Source organism: Arachis stenosperma, chromosome 2, assembly GCF_014773155.1.
Source record: "Arachis stenosperma cultivar V10309 chromosome 2, arast.V10309.gnm1.PFL2, whole genome shotgun sequence".
NCBI lineage: Eukaryota > Viridiplantae > Streptophyta > Magnoliopsida > Fabales > Fabaceae > Arachis > Arachis stenosperma.
The window spans coordinates 115,553,706-115,580,261 of record NC_080378.1 but is presented as its reverse complement, the minus strand read 5'-3'; the positions used below and the strand labels follow the sequence as shown (position 1 = coordinate 115,580,261).

General features: G+C 30.0%; 4 protein-coding genes across 4 annotated transcripts; 3 read left to right on the top strand and 1 right to left on the bottom strand.

Annotated features, from left to right (window-relative positions):
• The first annotated feature begins 2,714 nt into the window (after positions 1 to 2,714).
• On the top strand, positions 2,715 to 6,010 carry LOC130961648 (auxin-binding protein T85). Its single transcript, XM_057887627.1, has 5 exons — positions 2,715 to 2,835; positions 3,574 to 3,680; positions 4,199 to 4,402; positions 4,562 to 4,629; positions 5,693 to 6,010. The coding sequence occupies exons 1-5, from the start codon at positions 2,742 to 2,744 to the stop codon at positions 5,799 to 5,801; spliced, it is 582 nt and encodes a 193-aa protein (XP_057743610.1). The 5' UTR covers positions 2,715 to 2,741; the 3' UTR covers positions 5,802 to 6,010.
• A 1,034-nt stretch (positions 6,011 to 7,044) lies between these two features.
• On the top strand, positions 7,045 to 7,980 carry LOC130961649 (probable galacturonosyltransferase-like 4). Its single transcript, XM_057887628.1, has one exon. It carries the CDS (start codon positions 7,135 to 7,137, stop codon positions 7,978 to 7,980), a length of 846 nt encoding a protein of 281 aa, XP_057743611.1. The 5' UTR covers positions 7,045 to 7,134.
• A 1,412-nt stretch (positions 7,981 to 9,392) lies between these two features.
• Positions 9,393 to 10,870, top strand: LOC130960863 (uncharacterized). Its single transcript, XM_057886358.1, has one exon. The coding sequence runs from the start codon at positions 9,457 to 9,459 to the stop codon at positions 10,780 to 10,782; it is 1,326 nt and encodes a 441-aa protein (XP_057742341.1). The 5' UTR covers positions 9,393 to 9,456; the 3' UTR covers positions 10,783 to 10,870.
• Positions 10,871 to 11,015: 145 nt separating this feature from the next.
• On the bottom strand, positions 11,016 to 18,116 carry LOC130960862 (RNA demethylase ALKBH10B-like). The gene is made up of 7 exons (XM_057886357.1): positions 17,386 to 18,116; positions 13,965 to 14,098; positions 13,740 to 13,857; positions 13,400 to 13,501; positions 13,160 to 13,275; positions 12,747 to 12,901; positions 11,016 to 12,063 (listed from the first exon to the last, which is right to left on the bottom strand). The coding sequence occupies exons 1-7, from the start codon at positions 17,870 to 17,872 to the stop codon at positions 11,577 to 11,579; spliced, it is 1,599 nt and encodes a 532-aa protein (XP_057742340.1). The 5' UTR covers positions 17,873 to 18,116; the 3' UTR covers positions 11,016 to 11,576.
• Positions 18,117 to 26,556: the final 8,440 nt, after the last annotated feature.

Sequence of the window (26,556 nt, the reverse complement as noted above, 5' to 3'; positions counted from 1 at the left end):
AAATTATAGTCATAGTCATACTAAAATAATCCTTAAAAAAGGTATAATTATTATTTTTATATTTTAATAATTCATCAATTAATTTATATTGATTATACTCTTTAAATATTTATAAATTTATATTTAGTGTACTCATTAAGTATTTATAAAAGAATAAAAATAACAATTATAAAAATAAAAAATATATTATAATTAATAAAATATTTTTTAATTTGTAAATATAATTTAATTTAATTTACATCATATGTTTAATTAAAAATTATGTATAGAAAATAATATTTTTTTAGTTTAACTGGGTTTGACGATTAATTATTTAACTGATTTGAATAATAATTCGATGAACTTAAGTCGAACCGAATTTAATAACTATGATTTTTTGTGATCCCAAACTTCTATAATAATACCATAACTAACAATTTCTCTACTAACTCTTAAAAATATTTGTGAGAATTGAATAGTGGAATGCAAATCACAAGAATATATATTTCTTTATTATAGAGGCATGCACGCTAAATTTGTTTCCAATTAAACAGCTGAGAAACTAACTTCGATTATTGAAGAACCCAACTATATATAGAAGAGAGATAGTATACTTTCTCAAAGAAAAATCTACCCAAATAATAATCTTGTCTTCTACTTTTAGATGTAACCAAAATTTTGTAGCATAAATCTCCCTCTTAATCTCATCCAATATGTAGCAATTGGTCTCCCTGCATAAACGTTTCTTACACCAAATTTATTTACCTTAAAAACATAATACATATCGAAATATAGTTGAAATAGAATATAGAGATAATTAATTTTTGGGTTTTCCTAACACAGGATACATGATAAAATTACCAATCAAATTTTTTTAAGACAAATATACAAAAATTTAAATTTATTATGCATTTATTAAAAACCTAAAGAAAAAACAAATTTAAGAAATAATAATACTACATAACCAACCGATATTATTATTTTAAATTAGTATTTCACCAACAAAAATTTATATGCATATTAATAGATATTTACATATATAAAACACATAATTTACACGTATATTTATTTAAATTTATACATATAAATTAACATAATTTATATTTATATCTATTAAAGTTTGTGTGTATGAATTATTAAAGATAATTTGATATTTATACCAATTAAATATTGACCAAAATTTGAAAAAAAAAAAGAAAAAAGAAAAAGTGGTTTAACGTTAATTGCAAGAACATGCCGGTATATTTGTTTAATCTTATTTCATTAATTTTTTGTGCAAAACTAAGTATGGTCTAATTTGTTAGCTTTCTTTTTTTTTTTTCCCTCGTTTTTAGAATTTTAATTTACCTTCAATTGTAAGATATCAAGAATTTCCCAATTGTCCGACATTGTTGTCTGTGGAACTCAATAAAATGTAGTTGAACTCAATAAAATGTAGTTGCTTTAAAAGTCCCCCCCCCCCCCCCCCCCCCCCTTCTTCCTGGATCATGCTGGAAAAGTGTAAAATGGCATTTTATATTAACAAGTTTCAGAATTTTGAAAGAACATTGGGCATAAATTGGGCCACTTGATTGGGCCTTCGATATATAAAAATCAAAATTAGGACATCTTATGAGTATATTTTCTAGACTAAGAAGAGAAGTTAGTATTTTTTTCTTAAATAACACAAATGTATCAATAAACACTAACGTAATTATTAATTTTCTATATGGTTTAATAAATATATATATAATAAAAATAAAATTATTTAAAATGGTAAATTATTTATAATTTAATTAAGAGATATTAGGTTTAAATCTTGAAAATAATAAAAAATATATTTTTATATATTATATATAATAAAAATATTTTAAGAAAGAAAATTATATATAGAATATTTTCATATTCTCATAGAATATTGTTAGGACTGAAAGTAAGTCAAGACAGCTCATAAGCTAACTCGAGCTCGACTCATTAATAGTTTGATAAGTTAAATTTGTGAGCTGGTGAGTCAAATTTGAGCGTGAAATTGATCTCAAAAATTAAATGATCCGAGCTTGAACTTGGATAAGTTTATCTCATTAGCTCGTGAGCTGACTCGATTATATATATAATTATTAATACACATATCCTATATATATTTAATCTATATTTTTAATACTATATATATACATATGAAATAGTAATACATAATTATATATATTAATGGTTTTAATTATTTAAAATTTTATATTTATTTTTTATATATAATTTTAATGTAAGACATAAAAAATTATAATTTATTGATAGATAAATAATATATAAAATCGATTTTTTTAAATATTTTTTAAAATATATAAGTTATAATTTATTGATATAGAATTTTAGATTATGTTCTTATTATTTGAGTCAGCTCGTGAGCTCAAGCCAACTCTAGAGCTTTTGGTGAGCCGAACTTGAGTTTAAAAAATAAACTCATTGTTAACAAGTCAAGTCGTAAGCCAAGTTTAATTTTTATGAGATGAGCTTGAATTTAGTCTAGTTCGACTCAATTCGAGTCACTTCCAACCCTAAATACAGTGTAGATTATAATATATATATATATATATATAGACTATAGATGACAAAAAGAATCCAGCCCAAGAAAGAAAGAAAAAAAATAGAACGCTGTAAAAATCACGGTTTGTTAAAAAAAAAAAAAAGCAGTAAAAATCACGTGACTTGCACGTGCACTATAGCTTAAACAAATCTAAGAGGTGGAGTGGTGGTTACTCTGTAGTTTGCTTTGCAGAAACTGAGAGAAAATGCTGGCATGTTCCATGAATCTGACTCTGTTGTTGCTGACCCTTTTCTCTTTCTCTGCAATTGCTCTAGTTTCTTCTCAATGCTCTATCACCGGTTAGTTTCAGTTGTTACTCATGCTTAGTTCATCGTTACCGTTATCCTCTGTTGTGATGCCTTTTGAATTTTGATGTGAACTTAATAGCTTGCTCTTTTTGCTTTGCATACCATCTGTTTGATGATTGGACTTGACACGCCTATAGTTGAAAATTTTGATGGCTAGCTTGATTTTTTTGTTATAAAGGCTTTAAAAATTTTCATATATGATTAGTCTCTTATGTAATTTTGAATAATTCATTTCAAAGTGCAAACTAGCAATTTTTTTTTTTTGTGGATTCTATCAAATGGGTCGTGTGATACTCTTTTTTAAGCATAATTAGATATAATACACCCATTTGCAGATATGACTTTTCATCTTCATTTGTTCATTCCCACAATTTTTTTTATGCTGAATGATGATTATCATAATATCATGTTTTGGATAACAAAATGATTTGTTAAAATTGATTGAGGGGTTGTGATGCCAGTCTGCTTAGTTTCTTAGGCCATTCTCCCCCCTCCTTTTCCCTTTTTTTCTGAATGAGTATGGTGTAGTATTAGTATCCTTTTTCCCCCCTTTGCTTTTTTAACTAAATATCTTTCTAAGTACTAAATTAATTAAACAGCATATATTTTCAATGTCTTTCAAGTTTTAAAAAGCAATGGATTATTTGTTCATTTATTAATTAGGAGGATATTTAGAAGGATCCCCGAAGAGGACTAATCATTTCTTTTTCCAAATCTACAAATGTGTAGGGCTACCACTTGTGCGAAATATCAGTGAGATTCCTCAAGATAACTATGCCCGGCCTGGTCTTTCTCATATGACGGTTGCAGGTTCATTGTTGCATGGAATGAAAGAGGTCACTTAGGAATTTCATTTCCATTTTATTGAAGTCCATAAAATTGTATTTAACAACAAAAGTCATATATCAACAGTAAAGAAGTTATTTAAAATAGAAATTTTAAGGCAAACAACAACTACAACAACAAAGCCTTATGCAACTAGGTTAGGTCAACTTCTTGGATCAAACAACATAATTGCACCGTGTCTTAAGTCATCTCTAAACTCAGCCCCTTTATGCTTAAATGTCTTTTTAAGGCAAACATGCTGTCAAATTTCTTCCATGATAGGTTTCAAGTATTAAATGTGAACATAGTATTTAACTTGATGATTGTGCCTTCTTATTTATTGGAACTTAAGATTTCATGTTAAAAAATTTGTTATAAACTTATAACTTCTAATTAGACAAAAACTGGATTTTTACTATTTCTTAGGCCAAAACCAGTCATTATATGGTATTGACTCCGGTTTTGCATCCACCCGTGTGGTAGAGTGGTAGATTATAACATGTCAGCTTGCTGCAATTTTCTGGAACAGGTTGAAGTATGGCTTCAAACATTTGCGCCAAGATCACACACCCCAATTCATAGGCATTCATGTGAAGAGGTTTTTGTTGTCCTCAAAGGGAGTGGCACTCTCTATCTTGCATCAGATTCAAATGGAAAATACCCTGGAAACCCAAAGGAGCACTTTGTCTTTCAAAATAGCACATTCCATATTCCTATTAATGATGTTCATCAGGTAAATCGTATAAACAAACTCTGTGATGTTTGTCCAGGTTAATTTTGTTTTTGGGGGGGAAAAAAAGAAACTAAGATTCAGCTTTTTATGTGCTGCATGAGGATCATAACTTAAAATAGATGTAGATACAATAATAATTATGAAGAAACTACATTGCAGCTTTGGAATACCAATGAGCAGGAGGATTTACAAGTGCTTGTTGTGATATCTCGTCCTCCAATTAAAGTGTACGTGACTTATGTTACCCTTCTTCTTCATGTCTCCTATTGAGTTGGTAGTGGTAAATTTAGTGTTTAATTGTTAATATGCATTTGAAAAGAGTTTTACATTCATTCAATCAGGTCCTTGCATTTGTAAGAGTTTTACATTCATTCAATCCAATTGGCAACACATGATTGATTATCTAAGCGTTTTTTTCCCCTTTTTGGCATTGACAATGCATACAAATCAAATCATGCTAAATATGGCAAACAAATGAAGCTTTCTTTTCGTATGGATAAGTGCATATGCATTCTTCTTGTTGAGTAGCTTAGTATGCGGCATCCTCCATAATGAAGACACTTGCACTACATGGCTATGCTTTTTCTTCTGTGTTGGCTTCTTCTCATGCTTCTTCTATGCTAAAGGTTTTTTTTTTTTTGGAAACAAATACAATCAACGAGGGAATGGATATTGTCACTCTTTTTTCCTACAAATTCATGCAAACATACAATGCAAAATATCAAATGTGGAGTGGCATTATCAAAAATGGGAGTGGAATCATCATTTCCCTATCACAGAAACCACATTTACTGGATTCCCACATTGGCTTTCTGTATGTTTGGTTGGAGGTTCAATTTAGGTGGAAATTTCATGGACTATGTTACACCTCAAACTCATTCATGAAAATCTCTACCTCATTTTTATCCCCCAACAGAAAATGTTCCCAGGATGTGTTTGTAAGTTGGGATTTTCGAGAGAAAGGGAGGGAATGAAGGAGCCTGATGACTAAAATGAACTTCACTTTACTCATTGAGTCATTCATTTCCCTCCTTCACCTTTTAATGTGAAGTTTATTTAACAACTCCATATGCTTAGGTTCTTTTTTTATAATACCATATTGCGGAGATAATGCATCATATAAATTGAAACTGAAGAGGAACCATTTCATATCTTGGGATGATCTTTATACTATACTAAATCATTCTGACGACTCAGCTCAAATTTTATACTTATTATGATTTTAGTTTATTCTTTTGCCTGTATCCATCATACTTATTAATCATTATGATTGTTTTGGTTCTTGATTAGGTTCATATATGAGGACTGGTCCATGCCTCACTCTGCAGCAAGGTTAAAATTCCCCTATTATTGGGATGAGAAATGTTATCAAGCACCTAATCAAAAAGATGAACTATAGTTCATAGTCACAATTTTTTGTTAAGTACTTTTTTTTCATCTAAAAGTTCAAAATTGATATGACTCTGTTGTTCAGTTTTATGTGAATATTTTTATCAAGATAGACTTCAATGCTTTGCTATCTTTAGCTGTTAGTTACATTGGCAACATTAACCAGTGATGTTTTTAGCTAACATTTGCTTAAGTGCAAACAAATAATAGAACTTTTTTTGGATTAAAAAAAAAAAAAGAAGATGACGATTCTAAGCGCGATTCAAATCACAATTCTTGTTTCTTTGTCACCATTAAAGAGGTCTTTTTATCAAAAGGAAAAGTAACAATTAATATTTAAAGAATTGGAATGAAAACCATACCTTAAAAAAAAAGAGAGTAACAACTAACAAGTAATATATTTATTAAGAGAATACTAAAAAGTAAAAACCATTTCTCATTAAAAAGAAAAACAACCATTTGGAGCTAATAACCCAAAATTTGAGCGGTAGGGACATAAATCCTTAGCCAAGAAACCTATTAGTCTATTTTCATCACCTATTTTAGCAAAAATTAAGGATAACAAAAACAACTTCCTAAAAGATTCTATTGAACAAATATTTTTTGTATACACTATAACAAATTAAAACAACTTATTCCCCCATAGTTGATAGTATAAACCCTTTCATATTATTTATTTTCCGAAGATCATTCCCTTCCCTACAATCTCACCAACCACCTAATCCAAACCCTCCTAATTCTGTTATCCCTACCAAAGCAAACCAATTCTAATCTCCCTCCTAAAAACACCAAACCCCTTTGTCTCAAGCCAGCACATACGTGCAACACATAATGGCTCCAACTCTCTCACCTCCTTAGACAGCTTGAGGTGACTTCCACCGTTTGCACCCATCAACATAGAAAAAGACAGGATGGCCTTTAGGAAGAACACACCAATTCTTGGCCTCCTGTCTTTGCCTTTCCCTTTGCTTTTGTTTCTTGTTACCACCACCCCCCATCATGCTATTATCTCCGCCGTCGTTGCCACCACCACCACTACCTCCACTGATACCTCAGGTAGTATATTTCTAGAGACAAATTTATACGTGCGTGCATGCATACGTGCATGCATGTTGACAAAATGTCTTGTTAGATTTTTAGACAATTTTTTTTCTCAAAATATTTTGTTCGTATAATTATATTGCCTTATTTGTTTTTGGCTATCTAAATTTTCTGGATTCGTCACTGCTATAGGTGTCCACTTTGACGTGATTAAGAAGATTGTACCAGATATTCCTTCGTTCAGGGAAGCTCCAGAATTTCGCAATGGCGACACATGCAACCAAGATAGGATCCACATTTCCATGACATTGGACTCAAACTACCTGAGGGGCACCATGGCAGCAGTCCTCTCCATTTTGCAACATTCTGCATGCCCAGAAAACGTTGAGTTCCATTTCCTATGGTCAAGGTTTGAACCCCAAGTGTTTTTTAGCATCAAATCCACCTTCCCTTACCTCAAATTCAAGATATATCGCTTTGAAGCCAACAGGGTACGTGGAAAGATATCGAAATCCATTCGCCAAGCGTTGGATCAACCTCTAAACTACGCAAGAATTTACCTATCAGACATACTCCCTGGCTATGTTAAAAGGGTAATCTACCTTGACTCGGATATTGTGGTTGTGGATGACATTGCCAAGCTTTGGGAGGTTGACTTGGAAGGCAAGGTACTTGCTGCGCCGGAGTATTGCCATGCGAATTTCACAGAGTACTTCACAGACTTGTTCTGGAATGATCCTGTTCTATCAAAGACATTTGAAGGAAGGAAGCCTTGCTACTTCAACACCGGGGTTATGGTGATGGATGTTGATCAATGGAGGGAAGGAAAGTACACACAAAAGGTGGAGGAGTGGATGGCGGTTCAAAAGCAAAAGAGGATATACCATTTAGGATCATTGCCACCATTTCTTCTTGTTTTGGCTGGAGAATTGAAGAGTGTAGATCATAGGTGGAACCAACATGGGTTAGGAGGGGACAACCTTGAAGGTAAATGTAGGAGCCTCCATCCTGGCCCTATTAGTTTGCTTCATTGGAGTGGGAAAGGTAAGCCTTGGTTGAGATTGGATTCAAGAAAGCCTTGTACTGTGGATCATTTGTGGGCACCCTATGATCTCTATCGTCCAAATATTCATCACTTTGAAGAATGAATCATGAAAATGCATTCGGGTCATGAAGGGGGATAGAGATGGATATGAATTCATCACTTATGCCAAGTAATTTGTATTTCCATTATATTAATTTGTCACTATATCACTGTACACCAAAAATCAGCCACCGAAAAACCATTCTTATAGAATCTATGTTAGAATTCAAGGTTGGAGATTACTGAAATTATGTAAAACAACGCTATATATTCAAATATACGATGGTTGATTTTTGGTGTGCAGATAATTGTTTTTATTAACCTGGCATAAGTGAAAGTAAATAAGGTTTTTTAGCGGTTTGGTGTGGAAACTAAAAGGGGAGAAGGAAGATCAAGGCTTTTTCATTCAAAGGAATACAAAAGGCAATAGAGTATTTTGAGAAGTGTTGGTTCTGTTTTGTTTTGTTTTTTTTAATGTTTTCTTTTTTCCTTTTTTTTTTTTCGTAAGACTTTAATTTTGGGATGTATCAGAAACATTCCAAGCATGGGCATTAAGGTTGGATATTGGCATCATTTGCATCAGCGACTAATATATAGTTGCAAGGTCGATGAGCCTCCCTCACTAACCTTGATGAACATGATATATCAATCAATTTTAACATTTCCTTAATGCTTTGAGAATTTTTGTAATTTTTAAACTCAACTCAGGTAGGAAATATTTTATTAGCCATTTCTTTTACATTTGACCATATATATATGCATGTCCTTATCAATTTGTGTCCCAACAAGGCGATAATCATATTTAAAATCTTATTATAAATTTTATATACATTAAAAAAATAATTAGCCAAATCGCATAATCTTCACATACTCATCTAAGAAGTTAGATCGTGGATTCAAGTATTCATATTTTTGATAAAAAATAAATTTAAAGTTTACAAAATTTCATTGAAACAATGGCCACGAATAACTACTACTTTAAAATTTAAGAATTTAATTATAATCCACCACATATCTAATTATATATAGTTATCTTACTGAAAATAATTATTTTTTATATTAATCGTATAAATAATTTTTAAAAAATAAATATAACTTGATGATTATATAAAATATTTTAAATTATCAGTAGATTAATTAAATTCAAAGTGTAAATAATTATATTTTAAAGTTTAAATTTGTCCAATAATTTTGTGTCTTTTAGGATTTCAACAATATGGTATTCAACTATTAACTAACATTTATAATTTGAATTTCATTTTGATGATTTTTTAATTTGTAACAAATAACAATTACTAAAAGAAGAATTGTTTCATCAAAATAATGAAATTATTGTTTTGAGTTATGCAATTTTAATAATTTTCTAATACATTAACCCTTCACAAATAATAATAATAATAAAAAAAAGAAATTGACATTTCAGTTTGACTATAAATAAGGTTGTGTTGACTACTGAAAACACTTAGCTGGAAGTTCTTCTAGCTGACTTGTTTGTTACTTCGGACTCCAATTTCTCACTTTTCTTCCGCAGATTCCTTCAATGAATTTCTTCAAATCGGTATTCTCCGAGGATCCTGATCCCAATCCTAATCCCTCGCCACCGCAAGCCTCCCCTTCCTCCTCCGCCACCACCACCGGCGCGTGGAAATTCGGCGACCTGATCAAAACCCTAAGTTCTAAATCTGAATCAATAATCGAAACCTACCGCCGCGACCTGCACGAATTCGGAACCGGACTGAAGAAGGAGATCGAGGTAGCTCACGGTTCCGTTGGCCACGTCATCGACGAGCTCGGAACCACCGTGGCCAAAGGAACGTCTCAGATCATATCCAAAAGCAAGGATGCGATCCGAGTCGTAGATAACCAATCCGATTATTCGGATCAGAAGAGAAGTGGACGTTTCTTCAGTAGATTTGATGCTGCGGTTCGTGATATTCAAGGTGATGCTGGAACTTACTGTGATGAACCTGAGGATTTGGAAGAGTTCAACGAGTGGAAATTAGGGTTTTCCATTGATGCGAAGAATGAAGAAATGGAGAGGCTTTTGAAGGAGAATGAGGCAATGGAAGGTGTTTATAAGAACGTTGTTCCCAAAATTGTTGATCATGATGTGTTTTGGTTAAGGTATTATTATAAGGTTTCTAGATTGAAGAAAGATGAGGATGATGTTAGGGCTAGAATTGTGAAGGGGATGAACAAAGAAGAAGAGGATTTGAGTTGGGAAGTTGATGATGATGATAATGATGATGGTAATGGTAATAATACTGAGGGGGTTGAAGCTAAACACGAGGGTAGTGTTGGTGGTGGTGAAAGTGTAGATGAAAGAGGAAGAACGAGATTGAATATGGAAGAGGTAAAGAGTTCAGATGAGGAAGGGTTGAAGACAGAGAAAAGAGAGAATTTGTTGGAAAGTAAGGAACTTGGCAACAGGGTAGATGAGTTTGTTGAGGGATCCGGATCCGGAGGTGTTCGGAAGGTGGGTAGCGGCGATGGTGGAGTGAAGGAAACTATTGAGGAAGGAAATGTTGATGGTGTGCCAAAGTTTGAAGTGGACAATGCTGGGAGTAATAAGATTGATGAGAAAATGGTAATGGAAAGGAAGAAGGTTGATGATGTGAAATCTTCAAATAAGAATGATGGAAGTAAGCACTTGTTTCATCAGGAGGAAGAAGAGGAAGAGGAACTTGGTTGGGATGAGATTGAGGATCTTAGTAGCATTGATGAAAAGAAAATAACTCAGAGTGGTAGTACAAGCATTAGTAAGATCGATTTGCGGAAGCGACTTAGTGCTGCAGAAGAAGAGGAGGAATTGAGTTGGGACATTGAAGAAGAAGATGAGGAGCCTGCTGCTAGTGCTAAGGCTTGAAATATTTAATTCTTTCTGTTCGTTTCTCAAGAGAAATATCAAATATGTATATGTAAGTTTCCTTATATTTGCTCTCTTTTTTTTTGTATTCTATATTTGTATGCTGAGTATTTCTATTGAACAAAGCCTGTTATTCATGTATATAATAAAATATAACAAACTCAGGATTGGACATAATGATTCAAAGTAAGAAATTCACTGGGAGTATTAGTAATGTTGAAAACGTTTCCTGAATAAAATATTTTCGACATGTAATTACAAGAGCTGAGAATCATAGATGGATCCAGTCTTTAAAGCAATACACGATGAAGACCAACCCTAATACAATACTGCACATATAACAACAGCAAGAAAGTAGAGAGGATCATGAATCCATGACTGTGATAGCTTGATTTGTCTAAAAAAAAAAGATGATCGACTTAAATTTATAATTCTTACAAAATTCTACCCTCGAGATAATTCACACTCTTCAAATATGAAAGCTTGACTATTCTACTGAAGCTCAAAAAGAAGTAAAAGAAAAAAGAAAAAAAGAAAGTAGAGGTGTTGGACACCACTGCTCGCTACTCTAGTGGAAATAAAAGGGCTAAAAGGGGTGAAGGGGAAAAAATGAAAAATTAACCAAACTTCTCTAGCTGCACTTGAGGCATGTCTAGTTTGTACAACAAAAGAAAATGATCCAAAGTGTAGAGAGAGCAAAGAGCTAAGGCATTAGCAACGCCCTTTTTCTTGAATGCACATTACTCTGGACTTTGAAGCTGAAGGCTGCTTCAAAAAACTTAGCTTGTCTCTTCCTATCCTTCAACACTTATGCTTGGCTCTGAAGTGGACTCACCAATATGTGGTTCAACTGGTGGGGCACTTAAAGCTAGAAGCCTTCCTTTTTGTGCCCTCGGCGGAAGATGCTTTGGAGGTTTTCTTGATGGCACATTCCATGGCAAGAAAACACCGGTACCACCACCGGCAAGCTTGCGAGGGTTCAATACCATAGGGGGCACAGGGGCAGCGGCTAGCATCACCATCGGGGCACGGATCATACCCCATTTTGGCATCATCATTTCCATACCATCATAACCAGTTATAGCAGCACCATATGGGCTAGCAATGCTTGGTTGCCAAAGGGTCATTGCACCTGCAGTCATTGTTGGAGTGGTTGGTGATTGGGATTGGTTTGAGTCTGGCCTCACTCTAAAGAAGGTGATGCTGACCCTTCTGTTAGGAGATGGACACATCACATGCCTTGCCATGTCAGCACTGTTCCCTCTCATCACCAGAAGTGACCTGCAATGTTAAGTTATTTAGTCATCTAATCACATATTATTGTTAATTGTCTTGAACCATACTAGTATAAGTTTAAAACATAAATAGTACTTCATATGATCATTTCAAACTTTAGTATTTCACTGCACAAGACACAGTAGGTTGCAGAAGAAAAAATGGGAAAAAATTACATTTCTAGTGATGATTCTAACTTTCTAAGAATAATGATAATCATAGCAGCACAAAGGAATGGCACCAGGACCAAATGCTCAACGAACCATAAGGCATGAAAATCCATAGACAGAAGTCAAATGTTACTGACACATGCATACCACACTCCTTAACAATCAGAAGCTTTCAGCCATTTACCATTGTAGACCTTGATGCTTAGAACAAGATGCTACTCTGCTAATGTAAGTTATTATCTAGTGATAATCTTGTGTAGTACTGTCATTCAAGAAACTGGAAAGAAGAAGAAGAAGAAGGAGAAGCAGTCTAATTCAATAACAAGTCTATCAACATACAGTAGCATGCATCCTCTATGATTACGAAGCTTGCACTTCCCATTATTCACTTACAGTTACATGCTGTCATATAAATGTTGAAGGTACTTCTTCCTTTGTATCCAGCATTGTGACTAGAATCTTAATTAATAAATGGAAGATTTTAGGACTGCAAAGAGTATTAAGTTCTTTAATATGTACCCCATCTTCAATGAGAGCATGAGTGGACCCTTGTAGTTTCCATCATTTTCACTCATAAGGATTCGCCCAAAAGCCATAGTTGATTCAGAGAGAACAAGAGTGGAGACAGGTTGATCCAGATGTGGTGGTTTCAGGAATGGCTGAGAAAACTCCTCCTAAAAAAAAAGGAGAATCATATACACATTGGCAAAAGGCTCTGCCATTATTGATTAATGCAAAAAAAATTGTATTTCTGTCTTTACAAACTTTGCTCTAGGATGGAGATATTTTATGTGTTGTCTTATTATGCAAACAAGTGTGTGTTTCTCAGTATCTCTGTATTTTTTCCTAGAGCAATTATGGCCTTAAAATGATTGTAGTACCTACTTATTCAAAGGAGGAGTAAGAGGGAAAGGAAAGGAGGTAACATTTACCTCTTCAAAAAAGTTGATGATACACCCATTTGGCCTTTTATACTCTGGAATTAACTTCCATTGTATAAGGTGATCAATGACATGTTCAAGAAGTGCTGGAATTGGCTCTATATTGCCTGATAACAAAAATGCAGAAAAAGAAAAACAGGGTTACACAGCATCAATATAGAGGCCAAATTACATTTTTGTCAATGTAAAGAAAACCTATTATATATTTTTTTACAAAATTTCCTTTCTTACTTTTTGTGTCCTCCTTTATCTGTCCAAATAATGGAACACCCAGCTGAATCAGCTCTCTCTTGTTTCCTTTCACTTGTTTGTTGAATAGAATGAAGGTTTCACCTACATTTAGTCAAGAACAACAGGTTAACACTCTTTGAAAAAATGCATACAACAAAACATCTTAAATTATTATATAACCGCAACAATAAACTGAAGGAATTAAAGAATTAAAGTACAAACTTTTGACTAATACTTGACCACCAAAGAAAAAGTGAAAACATAGAAGTCCGCATGAAATAAAGAAACAGAACATGAGATGATGAGAACAAGACACACAAAAAGGTTAATGGTGTCTTACCTGAGAGTTCTCCATTCTGGCCGGCAGCATGGATCTCATTCACAAAATCTGTCAGCTTGCAAAGTTCTGAATCAGTGAAAACATCTTCATATAACTTCAAACCTTTCACAACATTAACCTGCCAATGCATTCAGCATGTCACCAATGGAGCAACAGCTGTCTGTTTCTTATGAATTGTGTCGTTTATACACAAAAAAGATGATGAAATGAAAGAAAGTAACTTACCATGTGCCCCTTCACCGATTCCTTTGCTGAGAAACCTTTAGTTAACTTGATCTGTGATGATCTTCCTTCACATTCTTCATGATTGGAACATATGTTAATATTGTTCGTTGAACTTCCCTGCATTTCTTGAGACCCTGCACAAGGAACAAATAAAAAATCGATGCAAATTTTAGTACTCAACAAAAGAGCATTATAATGAAACACATTCCCATATATATTAAAACTATAAATTAACCATGGCTAATGCACACAAACATAGAGGAGTTAGCTTTAAAACCATTGAGTAACATTATTTGAATATGCAAAAGTATCAAGAAAACGTCTAACAAAATTTACAAGGAAAAAAAAAAAGGAATTTAAGTATTGAAACAATATACTTGGACTTTGAAAAAAACATTTACAAACAAAATCTTTGTCTCATTAATCATTTCACCAATTTGACAAACACTTTTTTGAATGTTTGACTGGTAGGAAACATTTTATTGCCGTCCTTCAACAAAGTGAGTAACATTACTTTGGTTTCCCCACACCAATGTTAGAACATTAAAATACTTCCAAAAAACAAGGGGGGCAGGCAGTGCTACAAAAACAAACACATGATAACAGTAGTTAAGTTAACATCACATGACTACTGTCTTAACAAAATGCATTCGGCTGCACTAGCATGTTTCTATATTCACCTATATGTTTTTTGGCAATGTGATATTCTGAAGAGTTAGACAGACAACAACACAGGACATTATATATAAGATTCATATGTTATAAAATATTCATTACTTTTGTAGTTTTATTCCCAATATTTTCGGTCTATTCAAGAGTCAAGACATTGAGACATTGGAAACAGAATTTTTTTTTTCATTTTGATTGTTTTAGTACATATGTATTTTTGGTGGTGAAATAATTACCAAAAATAATTCAAGTTTTCAATAAATTTGATATTTAAAATAGATTTTTACTTTTCAAAATTTGATTTCTTATCCCAAAATTTACTAGGACAAGTAGAATTTCTATATGTACAATTCCTTCCAACAACTCTCCACACAATTTGCATGTAATTTTGCACGGTCGTATGAATTTTTTTTTAACTTAAATGGTCCATAAAAACTCCATGAGCCTTGTGAAAGTTACATGGCTAGTGTAAAGTGGATTTCAAAGCAAAAAATGATAATAATAATAATAATAATAATAATAATAATAATAATAATAATAATAATAATAATAATAATAATAAAAGCTTTTCCATACAGTCTATACACATCTACGTAAAAGTTGTATGAAGAGTTGGTTAGGAAGGTTAGCTAAATGAACTGCTGAAGTATAGTAGCAATATAAATATATTGAATTTTTAATATCTTAAAAAAAATTAAAACGGAAAAAACACTACATCTGATGGACATTTATGTTGTTTTTATTACTCTCAGGATTCCAAATCTCAAGAGGGTGGCTCATTGCTTATAATTCAGCAATTGAGTGACAAATGAATGAAGCATTCATTGGATCCCTCACCAGAGTAGTAGGAAGAGAGAAAAAGACAAAGTTGACCCTCCAACTGGGACAGGTCATAGGGATTGCCACCCGAATTGGTCAAAACCCAAAACTCAAAAACCCAAAAACCCTCGCCACCAACACTAACCAACCCCAAAACCCACCCTCCGATGACGTCACGCATTCGCTTGCTAGTGGTCCTTCCCACCCCTTGTAATAAAAAATCATTGCACATGTTTCTAGATCACTTCTTAAATTATTTTAACCTTTTCTTTCATTATTTTGGTCTTAATATTGATTACAAAATAATCAAAATAATTTTTTTATAGTAAATCAAACTACTGTTACATATTCAAATAATATATTAATGTTTTAAAATATGTCAAAAAATATTATAATAAAACAGTAACATAACATTTCTTTATATTTTTCTCTTTTTCTTATTATAAAATTAATATTTTTATATATTCCACCTATCATTTTTCTGTGTCACCCCCTTAACTAACCTTGACAACGAAGGTCTCCACCAACCTCTTTCTCATTCCATGTTGCATAGGTGTTCTCACAGCTTACAGAGCCCACTTTTGAATCATACGGTTTTCTACTTTTGGTTATGATAATTTAATTTGTAGCATTAATAATTCTAAGTAATATAATTTTTAAACTTTAGTAAAGAGAAAAAGTGAATTTCACTCTCAATCAACAATTAAATGGAAAATTTTAGTAATATGATGAGTAGATATAACATCATTGTATTTATGAATACCTTTTGGCATTAACTTAATTTAAGAAATTAATAAAACTACTTTTTTTAGTAATATAGTTGAATACTTTCCTACAAAAGATATGCTAATCAGTTCTATTAAATTTAGTAATATTAATGTTGGATTTATTTACATCAAGCTTCTTAAAGAGATGTACTTCTAGATTTCTCATTGGCAAAAGTTGGCAAAATTAATGATATAAATAGTATAATTTATGTTTAAATATATTAATTATTGATTATATCAATATTCTCACTTCAATAATTATTTTACGAAGGTAGTGTCTATATGCTCAAAGTGTAATTACTTTTTATTTAGTTTAATACAATGATCTGTATTAATATTAAAATCATTCAATACAACAATAATAATGATTTTCATATTCTTAAATCATGAAATGGAACAGTCATCAGAGTTTGATATAGGCCCCAAATGTTATACTAACTATGATTACGCAACAGAATTTGACTTCAAAGCAATAAACAAATATTTTTAAAAAAGAATTCACAAAATTGGATCTGATGTTTGAATCCATTTCTTAACTGTAGAGCAAGCAGACATATACAACAGTAATATTTTTTAAAAAATAATTAAAAAAAAGCATCAACGAGAAAAATAACCAAATAAAAGTTTTGTCTTTAAAAAGGACATGCATAAAGTTTTACCCTTTCGTTTTGCTTAAACTAAAAAAGTTAGTTGTAATAATAAAAATTAGAGAAACCTTTTCACCAAAAAAAAAAAGAAAAATCACTCCATCATCTTCTGACATTTTATTTAAAGCCAAACAGAACTAACCGGAAGAAATATGAGAATCACGAGAGAAAATGAAAAATCAACACTTAAAATCCGTGAAAATTTTCATTCAATATGCAAAGTAGAAAAAATTAAAGATTTTTTTATGAAAAAAAGAAAAAGAAAAAAGAAAAAAAATCACTGATCAAAATTCAAAACACACCACCGGGAGCTACCGAATGAATTACTTGAAAATCTCCTACGGCATTGAAAAATAAAGTGTGTTTTTTTTTCACACTCTAATAATAATGAGCACGTTTCTATAATTAATAATAATCACTTATTATTATTATTTACTGAGAAGCAAAATCACTTTTTTTTTTTTTCAAAAGTGAATTAGTTAAGTTTATATCCAAACGCAGCCTTAAGTCGCAAATTACCTGAATCAGTGATTTCGCTCTTCGGAGATTCATACTCTTCGTTATGTTCGCCACCGTTCTCTTCGATTTCCGTCACCTTTTCTTCTCCGATCTTCTCCTTCTCATCGGCGATCTCACCGGCGGCGTTTTCTCCGGCGATATTTTTCTCTCGGTCGGTGACGTTTCGCAGCTCAAGCGCCACGTCAGCAATGGAGTGATACTTCTGCATCTGGAGCACCGGGATCCAGTTGAGCCTACGGCGGTGGACGGCGGAGAACAACGCATCGTAACGGCCGTCGTCTCCGGAGACGGAGCTCAATTGCGCGAGGTGAGCGCAGAGAGCGTCGATGATGGCGTTTGCGGCGGCGAATTCTCCGCGGAACCATGCGAGGATGGCGTCCTTGGCGAATGAGTCCGGAACGATGAGCGGAGCCGCCGGCGGAGAGTGGAGGTGGTTGTGGAGAGGCGCCGCCGCGGGAGCAGCTCGATCGGTTGGACCAGCCGCCATGGAAATGGTTGAAACTTGAAACGAGATTTTGAAAGTTTTTTTTTGGTGATCCGAGATATATGGTCCAATGGTGTTTTGGGCCGAAATCTCGGTTGACGAGATGATGGAGATTATAAGAACAACGAGATGGTGTTTATGATGATGAGGTTTGAAGAGTGAAGGTTGTTTTTGTTGTGTGTGTGTTTTTTTAGAGAGACATGGAGATGATAATGGAAGAGAAGAGAAGAGAAGAATGAAAAGGAGGTTTAGGAGATGAGTTATATATGAGAGTGCTTCATTTTTAATGTTGTGTCTCTCTGTGTTCTGTGTATGGGCTTTGGAGAATTACAACTATATTTAATTTTAAAAAAAAATAAAAATTGTCACCACAACAAATTCAAGTCTTAATCAAATTGTCTACATATTTGCTAGCTACTGGCTAGGTGGTACAAATATAATATCTAGTAATAATTTAATTAACAACCATGTAAGAGAATTTTATTATTTTATCAGAACAAAAATTTGATTATTCTGTTGTAAAATATTTTATTATTAAGAGATTGATTATTACAGAACAAATACTTTTTTATTTACTATTTTTTGACACATCAAATACTATATTTAACAGAGAAAATGAATAACAAAGATAAAAATAAAACCTTAAAAATATTCTAAAGTAAAAAAAATATTGTAAAGCAATAAAATAATAAATTAATAATTATTAAATTTGTATCTTTTACCATATGTAAAATTTATGATCTTAATCAAGAATATAATTATCATTTTTTCTACAATTTAATTATTCTATTGATCCTTATAATTTTATCAAATTTACATCATATTTTTATATTTTTTTAATTAAATTTTTATATTATTTTTAATTTTATAATTAATTTCTTACTAATATAAAAATATTAGAATTAGCAAAATACTTTTTCACAAACTAAAAGTATATTTCGTTAATTTTAACATTTTTTATACGAAAAGACTTAATTACAAAATAAAAAAATAGTGTAAGAATCTAATTAAAATAAAAAATTATATAAAAATTTAATTATAAATTTGATAAAATTATAAAAATTAACAGAATAATTTAAATTTTTTTTTACTAATTCTTTTATTTTAGAAGAGCTTAATCCTTAAATTTTACTAGAAAAAAAAAAGGAAAACGCTTATATTTTATTACTATAAAAACTTAAGAAGGCATGACATGTTAATTTGAGTATAAATACTAACCATTTTCACCTACCTTACAATTATTATTATTAATATTATTATTATTATTATTATTATTATTATTATTATTATTATTATTATTATTATTATTATTATTATTATAAGCATCAAATAGAAAAAATTTCACAAGTACATTAAAACGTTAATTTACTTCATTTTATTTTTTGAGGGGGATTATAGGGATTTTGGAATGGGAAATGAATCGTCTAAGTGTATTATGTATGTCCACTCTTGTCCGTACAGGTTTCCTTCTGCTTCCACACGCCATTTGACGTGGCAACCATCAAAACTAGTTCCTTTTTTTTTTACAATTTCTTTTTCTTTTTCCCTTTAATGGTTAGGCTCTAATGCTCTATATATAGTATCGAATATTTTAGAGATTTGTGTCATGTTTCCACAATGTAAATATGTAATTAAATTTATATTTTGTTAACTTGTGTCTTGATAAAAGATTAAAAAATATTAATAATACTAGGAAAACAAAAAAATCAGAACTTGACAATATATATTAAATAAAATAATTCTGATTTATTTGACATTTGTTTTTCACTTCTTGAATTTTATGAAAAAAAAAGCTAAATGAAAAATAAGATATTCTTCGTTCTTTTTTCCTTTCTTTTTTGTTTTTGGTCCATAATGTACATACACAATCAAATTTTAAAATTCTGATAGATTAACGGACCCTTTATATTAGAAAACTATTAGTTTAATTTTTTGGGGAAAAAAATTACGTTATTATTAATGAAAAATCTAACAGAGAATATATATATATATATATATATATATATAATCATATCTTAAAATTTTGTATATATGTTCTTCAGAATACAGCCATGGCTTAGCAAAATATTAATTCGGAACCCAATGAAATGTTGCATGTTCTTCCCAAATCCCAATGTTTTGTTAAGACAACATGATTTTCATCAATTATTACAATGTGGCATTATTTGCCTCTATCTAATTATTTTATAAAATTTGTGGGTGTATATAAAACCGAAATCAATAATTTTTTTTTATATTTTAGTTTCTTTTCCTCTTCTATTATTGAAGGAGGCTATAAAAGATAACAAATCCATTCTAACTAAAATCACATGTTTTCTTTTCTTATTAAAACAAGAAAAAAGAAATTAAAGGTAGCAAACTTGAAATTCAATACTCAACTTTCCAACGAACGAGTTCACCTTTTTCCCAATTAAACAACAAAAAGAAAATCAAGATCAATATATTGGAGATTTGAGACGGCGAATTGAAATTGGCATTTAATTTATATCATACCATATAATATAATATAAATGAGATGGAGGAATAAAATAAAAAGGAAAAAAGCATATGACCCCATGTGTGTGGGACCAAAAATTGAGGTCCACCATTAGTGAAGAATGGAGGGGTTGAAGGTGGTGAATTTGTGTGAATTGAAAGTGGTGGGGTTAATCTAAGAGCCTCCATTGTTGGTTGCTAACTTATAAGACCATGAAGGGAAGGTATGTGTGGGACACTAGTACAAAGAGGTAAAGCCATTAGCCACCCTTCACATGACCCTTTTTTTATTTTTAAACTTTTTTTTTTTAATGCTTGCCTGGTATCTAAATTTTTGCAAGGATAAATAAGTCCGCCTAAGTTTGATTCTAAGAATATAATAAAATATAATATTGAGAATAAGATATAAAAGATAAAAATATAAAAATTAGTAATTTTTATATTTTATTTAGTAATAAATTAAAATAAATTATAAAACTTTAATTTATATTTTCATTTTTTATTTAAAAAGTAAAAAAATATAATTATAAAAAATTAATAAAAATAATAAAATAAATAAATTATGTCTCTTTTTAGTATTTTTATGTTTTTTTTGTTAGGATAAAAATAAAATACACTAATTTATTAGACACTGTCTCTATTCATACACGATTTGGTATTTCTTTATCTCTGTCTCAGTGTTCCATGTCCGTAAATAAACATAGCCTTATTGACTATTTTTCATAAACATATATAAAGTTTTAATTAAAATTTTAAATTCTAAACTTTAGAACAACAGAAGAATTTATGTGTTTTATTTTTTTAATGATCAAGAACTTCTTATTATTTTATTTTAATTAAGAATTTATGTGTTCATAAAAAAAGCAATTAGAAAATTAAACTATGTTTTAGTTTTATATAAATGATATAGGACTACTTACCACTTGGACCAAATATACTTTGATTTTTAATAAGTAATAATATGTTCTTCCTACTCGAAGATATGTGTATGTAGTTTATGTAGGAGAGCAAAAAATAAGAAGCAAAAGGGAAAATATATGTGAAAATATATGGGTAATATGTACTTCTATTTTTCATTTTTTAAGCTCTCTCATCAGTCTCACATGAGTTCTCTATATTCATATGCTAGTAGCATTTTGGCTTTTAAATTGGAAAAATGTGATGATTCTGATTTATACATTGGATCAATAATAATAATAATAATAATAATAATAATAAAGATTTATTTGAATTGGATACATAAAATTTATAGTTACTACAATTAATTATTACATGTGAGATAGATTGAGACCACTACTGTTGTTGTTGGAGTGCAATGTGCATTGTGCCATTGTAGTTGTTGGTACCTAGCTAGCATGCGCACATGCAATTTTTTTAGTTCTCTTATTAAGTGATTATTATAAATATGTCACTTCAATTTACATGCATATGTTTAGTTATATTTATAGCTCAGCAGCAACATTATTAGATTATCTATTTTTTTTTCCTTTTCTTATTAGTTTCTTTTGTACTTATTTAGGCTCTCATCATATGTTTTGTTGTAAGTTCATTTAAAGTTAAAATGACTAATGTCATTTATATGACAATGTTTATTACAAAATTGTTTTCATTGGTATGCATGATAATGTAAAACTATTATTTTAATTACTTGTAGCATGCAAGTATTGACTATAAATGGATGACAATATAATTTAAATTTGAGTGGTATGGATATTTATTTCGGACAAATTAGATTTTAATTTAAAAAAAAAATTGTTCCAAAATTTTTAAATAAATTATTCTCTAATAAAATAAAAACATAATTTAGTCTCTAATATTTATTATTTATTTTAATTTTCAATAATTAAATATTTTGAGAATCAGTCATTAAATTAAATGAGCCATCCGATAAGTTTTATTATATATGTTTTGCTCGGTTCATCATTATATTCTAAATGTTTAAAAACAAAAAACTTTTATATCCTTTTTTTATTTTCCTTTCAATTAAAAGGAGATTCTCTGGATTTCTTTCTTAGAAAGAGGTTTGCTGTCTCTTATTCCCTTTGTTATTGCTTTTTAGTCCATAAAGTTTTTCAGAATTTTGGTTTATTTGTTTAAGCTTTTCCTCAGGTAAGGTAAAGGTTGCACAATTTTGTACCATAAATTTAAAAAGTTGCCCCAATTTTTTTTATTCCATAAAAAAAAAAAAAGAAGAGAGAAGTTGCCAAATTGCTTTATGAAACTCAAAAGGGAAATATTCTTTCCACTTTGGCCTTCTTTATTTATAGAGGAGAAAAGAAAAAAAAAGAATACAAGAAGCTTTTTTTTTTTTATCAATTTATATCCTAAAAAATTATGATATACTGTCTAAGTTCTAACTACAAATTAAATAAACAATTTCGTAGAGGAATTAAACATATATATAATATTTCTTTATTTCTTGTGAAAATAAAAGATCAGAAGAGGCCACCAATGAGTAATAGCTCAAATGGCATAGTCTCTCCATACTCACTTAAAAGTTATGAATTTTAGTCTTATTCGTATCTTTGAAAAAAAAAAAAAACAGAAGAGATTCGTTCACTTTTTATATGATTTTATAATTAACATGACTGTGATGATGAATGTAAACAATTCAATGATTGTTGATATATAATTTCATATATAATATAGAAGGTATAACATAGTGTGATGAGTCATATATTAAATTAAAAGAATCTTGGTTTTCCACCTCCTGTTGTTTTCAATTTTTTTTTTTCAAAAAACCACAAATGTATATAATATCACAAATCAATAATGATATAGAAATTTCTTCTTTTCTTTTTTTTAGTATTGTCAAAGTTTTAGACACCAAAAAGAGGATTTGGTATTACTATAAATCACGAACAAAAATGTATATAATTATAACAATAAATAATAAAATGTAGTATATAATTAACCTTACAAAAATTTATTTTTTTTATCCCACTTGGATTTTAATTCCTTCATTTTAAACTATATATTTGTCACGTTATATAAATTTGATATATTTATAATGCAAAATTCATCGTATTTTGATATAAATTGTATTCAAATATATTAAATTGTTAAATATATACTAAACTTTTAAGTAATTAATATTTTAAAATTAAAGTTGTAAATTATTTATTGGGAAATAATGATATTTAATACTAACATTTTTTGCAGCTGATGATATCCAGTCGTCGGTGCAATGTGCAATTTTGCATTAATATAGAATTTAATCTTGATATATTTAATTATAGTATAAAAAAATTTATATATTTATTCAATTAGTTTTATATATTTAGATAATTTTTTAAATAATATATCTAAAGATTAGTTATTTTTATTGATGTGATAATATACTATTGATTGTTTGTATAATTTTTTTTATGCTGGGTGTATGAAAATTAAATTTAATATATGGTATCAGCATTATTTTTTATTTCAAACTGATTCATTATTTATTATTATTTATTCATTTATTTCACGTCACTTTATGTTTGATTGATAATGTATTATGGTGGCTTATTCGAAAGTCCAAAATTCCAAAGGGATTTTGACAATGCAATGAGCGAACATTGCATGTTTGAAGAAAGGTAGTGAAATTAATTAAGAAGAAAAGAATATAATTATTATTATGAAAGGCATGCATGCTTTCTGGCCAATAATAACATGTAGATACGTTTTTCTGTTTCTTTAATTTACGTGACCATTGACCCAACAAAAAAGCGTTCTCTAATTAACTGTAAGTCACAATCAAATCCTACAAATTGTGTACATAGATATAAATCTTTTATCTCTTCAGTAAACCAACAAGTCGATATATATTATAGTTCCATTCAATTATTAACAAGAAGAACAATAACAAGAAGAGAGGAGGAAAAAAAAATCAAGCAGCAATATTTAAATTTTTATATCATGAATAAAATATTCATTATTAGTTTAAAGATTTAATAAAATAAAAGTTAGATATGAAAACTAAAAGAAAAGAATATATATTATCATAAACATTGTGTTATCATGAAAAGAAATTGTGTTTTTATAAATTTTGACCAATATAAATTTATTTTTGCACATTTTGTGTTATGGTTTAAAAAAATTTATGTTATAGTTAAAAAATTTCTATGTTATTTTTATTTTTTACAATTTTTATTTGGTTAAGAAATTTTTTATATCATGATTAAAAAATTTTAATGCCATTTTTATTTCTGAAAACGTTTAATTATTTAAAAAAAATATGTGTCATAGTTAAAATATTCCATATGTTGCGGTTAAGATATTACGATTTTATTTTTATTTCTAATAACTTTTAATTAGTTAAAAATTTTTTGGCGTCACATATTTTATGGCTACTTTTATTTTTGATAACTTTTAATTAATTAAATTTTTTTTGTCACAATTAAGAAATTTTAATGCTGTTTTTCTGTTTGATGTTTTTTTCCAAATAACCCTATCCTCTTTTTCTTCCTCCTCTATTTATTTTCTTCTCTTTTTTTTGTTTTATTCTCTTATAATTCTTTTTGTTTCATTTTATAAGAAGAATAAAAATAAGAAAAAGAGAACAAAAAAAAATAAAAGAAAAACTACAATAAATATGTAACGAGGAAATATAGGGAGTTAATGGAATATATGTACAATGTGTACAATGGGGGGTTTAGAAATGTCCGATTCAGTAGGATATCAGAATTATCCCTGGTACTCGGATGGTTATTCTGGATAATATGTGTGTATTGTGTTTGAGAAATTAGTAGTATTTTACTCTAGATGTTCATTTTTTAACTCATATTAGACCAAATAAATAGTCGAAAAAGTCTAGGGGGCCAGCAGTTTTATTGAATTTTGGCCAGCATGTAACCAGCAGAGGAATGTGAGCCATTGGATGAAATCTCACACCAATCTCACACCATCAAATTATCATTGATGGCTAGTTGATGGCTAACAATCACAAAAATTGCTGACCCCCTAGCATTACTCTAAATAGTCTATTGTACACATTGTATAAATACTCCATTGACTCCTTAGCGGGATTCATATGTAATTTACACCTACATTGTATAAGTAATTTTTGCTAAATTTAAACCAACTTAGTTACAAAAAATACTTGTACTAATTGTATCAGCATTATTTATATTGCAATATTTCTTTACAGGTATCTCAATCTTATGGACAGAGGGGCTCGTTAATCGTTATATATATCTCTTTTGCATTGATTAGTTGATATTGCAACAATTTGATGTTAATAATAGTGTGTGAAAATTAATTAAACCCTTATTATTCAATGTACAAATAGCTTGTTGCCAAAAATCTTGACGACAACATGCATGCTTTTCCTTTTCTTTATTTTTAACATTTTTGTTAGTTCGTCAACATCGCTGACTTTGTAGGCTTTATTATTAGAAACTATTTCTACCTATAATTTAAAGAAACTCTGTATTATTAGATTCTTAGGTGACAAGCAGGACTGAAATTCATATTATAAAAAAGAAAACTATCCTCTGATGAAAGATTAAAAAAATAAAACAATGGCTCCATTATTTCATGGCTAATCAATCTCTTGACTCTTGAGAGATCCTAAGGTAATAAACTACAAGCTGACTTTTAAGAACAAGACATATTTAGTGAGGTAGATATCTACCATGTCTATGACTATGGAGGTTATGGTGATGATTAATATGATTTTAGCAATGTTTTTACTAAAATTAAAATCACATTTCTTTAATTTTGGTAGTAATTTTTTATTTTTATTTTTAAAATAAAAAATTTATTGAATAATAAAAAAGTGTTATTTTAGTTTTAATAATATTTTTTAAGTGTTAAAATTTTATAACTATTAGACTGCGTTTGTTTACAAGAACAGGACACTGAGACACAAAATTGTGTTTGGTAGAGGAGACATGAACAAAGACAATGCGTTCAGAGATACTGAATTAGTGTATTTTATATCCATCCTGACAGGAAGGACAAGAAGACACTAACAAGGGACACAACTTATTTTTTATTTTTTCTTTCATTATTCTTGCTAATTTTTCATAATTATATTTTTTATTATTATATTTTTCATCTCAAATTTCTTGAATGAAAAAAATGAGAATAAATTGAATTTTCATAATTTATTATAGTTTATTACTAAACAGAATACAAGAACACAAAATTTTGTATCTCTGTCTATCAGTGTCTTGTCCTATTCTGTTCTTAATGTCTTGTCCTGTCCTGTTCTTAGAAACAAACACAGC